Raw genomic sequence first — 2,136 nt, forward strand, 5'->3', positions numbered from 1 at the left:
GCACTAATTTTACTAAATCAAAATAATTGTGTTGCTTCATGTTCATTTAATTTAAGTCATACATGGTTACCTATGCTAAAATCTGAAGTAGACCATCTGAAGTCCACAATTTTAACAAAAGAACAAATTACAATTTCGCCCTCTAGCGACCATTTTGCAAACTTGAAAGTAATTTCCAGCCATTGCCCTGAGCCACTTTACTTAGATATTTTTTTACTTGAAATCGATGCGACTAACAGTTTGTGAGATACGGCCGATCACCTCTCTTAGTGGCCCACTTTGTACATGCGGATGTCCCTCGGGACACTCCACTATTTAACTTGAAAGGGCGAAATCCACGTTAGCTGCCTTGATCCAGTCCAAACTTGCCTCAGCTGATAGCAAAAATGGTTTTTTCCAGATATGGCCGAGTGCAGAGTGTTAAATTATTGCCAAGGACACCCGAGGAGAAGACGGGCGAGGTCCAGATGGCGTGCACGGTGGCGTTCATGGACATCAAAAGTGCGTCCAAAGCTCATAATGCCGAGCTCAAAATCGACGATCGCACCCTGAACACGAAGTACTACGAACCTGCTGCCATTCCGTCCGCGGCGGCGCCCCATCCGGGCACGCCACCCCCGTACACTACCTCTACCTCGCCTGGCCCCACCAGGTTCCCCAACGGCCATGGGTGAGTAAATTTCCTCCTCAGCGCACATATTAGGGTGCCACCCCAACCCTCAACCGAGCGCTTTAAGAACGGATGGGGGATCAAACTGCTAGATCTAGTTTCCCAAACAACTCTTTCCAAGCATGTACTTTCGGTGTTATTAATTGCTGATTAGCTTCGTTTGATTCTAGAGTGCCCATGCCATACATAGATTCGTATCTTGTTTTTCAAGTGAAAACTCTTTAGGCGCGTTATGTTGAATGAGACTTGAGGTTTTCCTGGTGTTCACCCGATGAGTTATAACTCATTAACTCATAGAGCTGCAACACCTCAAAAGCACCACTCAACACAGTGTTACCCAAGCCTCAAACAAATGACTATCAATTTCAACTGCACGTATTGTAAATGTTATTTTTCTTACATGCAAGATTTGTTTATACAGGATGGTTCAATTACAATGTGTCTTTACACACGCAAAGCTGCCTTCACTATGCACGTGAAAAAACCGTACATTCGCCCTGTATAATGTGCTGCAAAAATGAGAGCAATTATCAAACTTTTTTTGGTCGATGATCGAGAGAATGGAATATGGGAATATGTTCCACGTTTGGGTCCGTCCGTCACTTTTTTCTGTCTGTTTTCATTGGACCATTAGCTCGCCTCCGCATGCAACGAAGCTATTAAATATTACTTAGAGCTGACGAGCCATTAAAAAAGTTGCTTTTAATTGTACTCGGAATGGTTTTAATGGTGCCTCTCTGTTTACAATCGCCCGAGGCGTGGTGAAAATACACGGATTGACGAGGCAAATGGACTTCGAGGATGATTGACTAATTGCTTTCCGGTGGAAGAGTAGAGGACTCGGTATACACGAAAACCGATTGATCTGCCCATCCAAACCTGTAGCTGGGTTGATTCTTTCTATTCAGTAAACGATTATTAGAGAATATCAGTTTTGATCATTTGCGCTTGATAATGGAAAATTGTGCAGTAAAACCTGAGGACCTCATCACTTTTCGTCGATTTATTGGCCAATAAAGTGGGCGAGTTATTAAAAGCCAACCCAGGTATGAGCGTAAATCGTGGATTTGGTGATCGTACGATTAATAATGTTGCCGATTGCGAACATTTTCTGGGAATTTTCGGGGTTATCTGCTAACTGCAATGAAGATGTTGGCAAAAATCACTAGAGGCTTCAAAGTGAAATATCTTGACTTGGAGCAAGTACACAAAAAAGCGATGTTTACATTTTTTCATGTTTTTAGATTGCTGGATCTAAAAAAAAAGTGGTGTGCGAGACAGAAGTGATAACTTCATAAATTAATAGAAACCATCAAATATTGAACTTGTTTAACGCATGATGGCAATAATAATTTTATTTTATCATTTTGTTATTCTTGTTAGTCTAATAATTTATAAATGGATCAGGAATAGGTAAAATTTCATTTAATTTCCTTTTGAATGTAAAATATCTTTTTCATTTGCAA

The 2,136-nt window shown here is 40.9% G+C and overlaps 1 protein-coding gene across 2 annotated transcripts in view; it reads left to right on the forward strand.

The window, feature by feature from the left end:
• The window catches only part of LOC109544418 (protein split ends), a gene marked incomplete in the record, with an annotated part of 94,999 nt that overhangs the window by 48,259 nt on the left and 44,604 nt on the right, over positions 1 to 2,136 (forward strand). For both annotated transcript variants that reach the window (XM_048664227.1, XM_019914558.2), the window contains 1 exon segment: positions 401 to 670. In XM_048664227.1, coding sequence (XP_048520184.1) covers positions 401 to 670 — 270 coding nt within the window.

This window comes from Dendroctonus ponderosae, unplaced genomic scaffold (assembly GCF_020466585.1).
Source record: "Dendroctonus ponderosae isolate FM_Combo_2020 unplaced genomic scaffold, Dpon_F_20191213v2 Dpon_F_20191213_2, whole genome shotgun sequence".
NCBI classification, from domain to species: domain Eukaryota; kingdom Metazoa; phylum Arthropoda; class Insecta; order Coleoptera; family Curculionidae; genus Dendroctonus; species Dendroctonus ponderosae.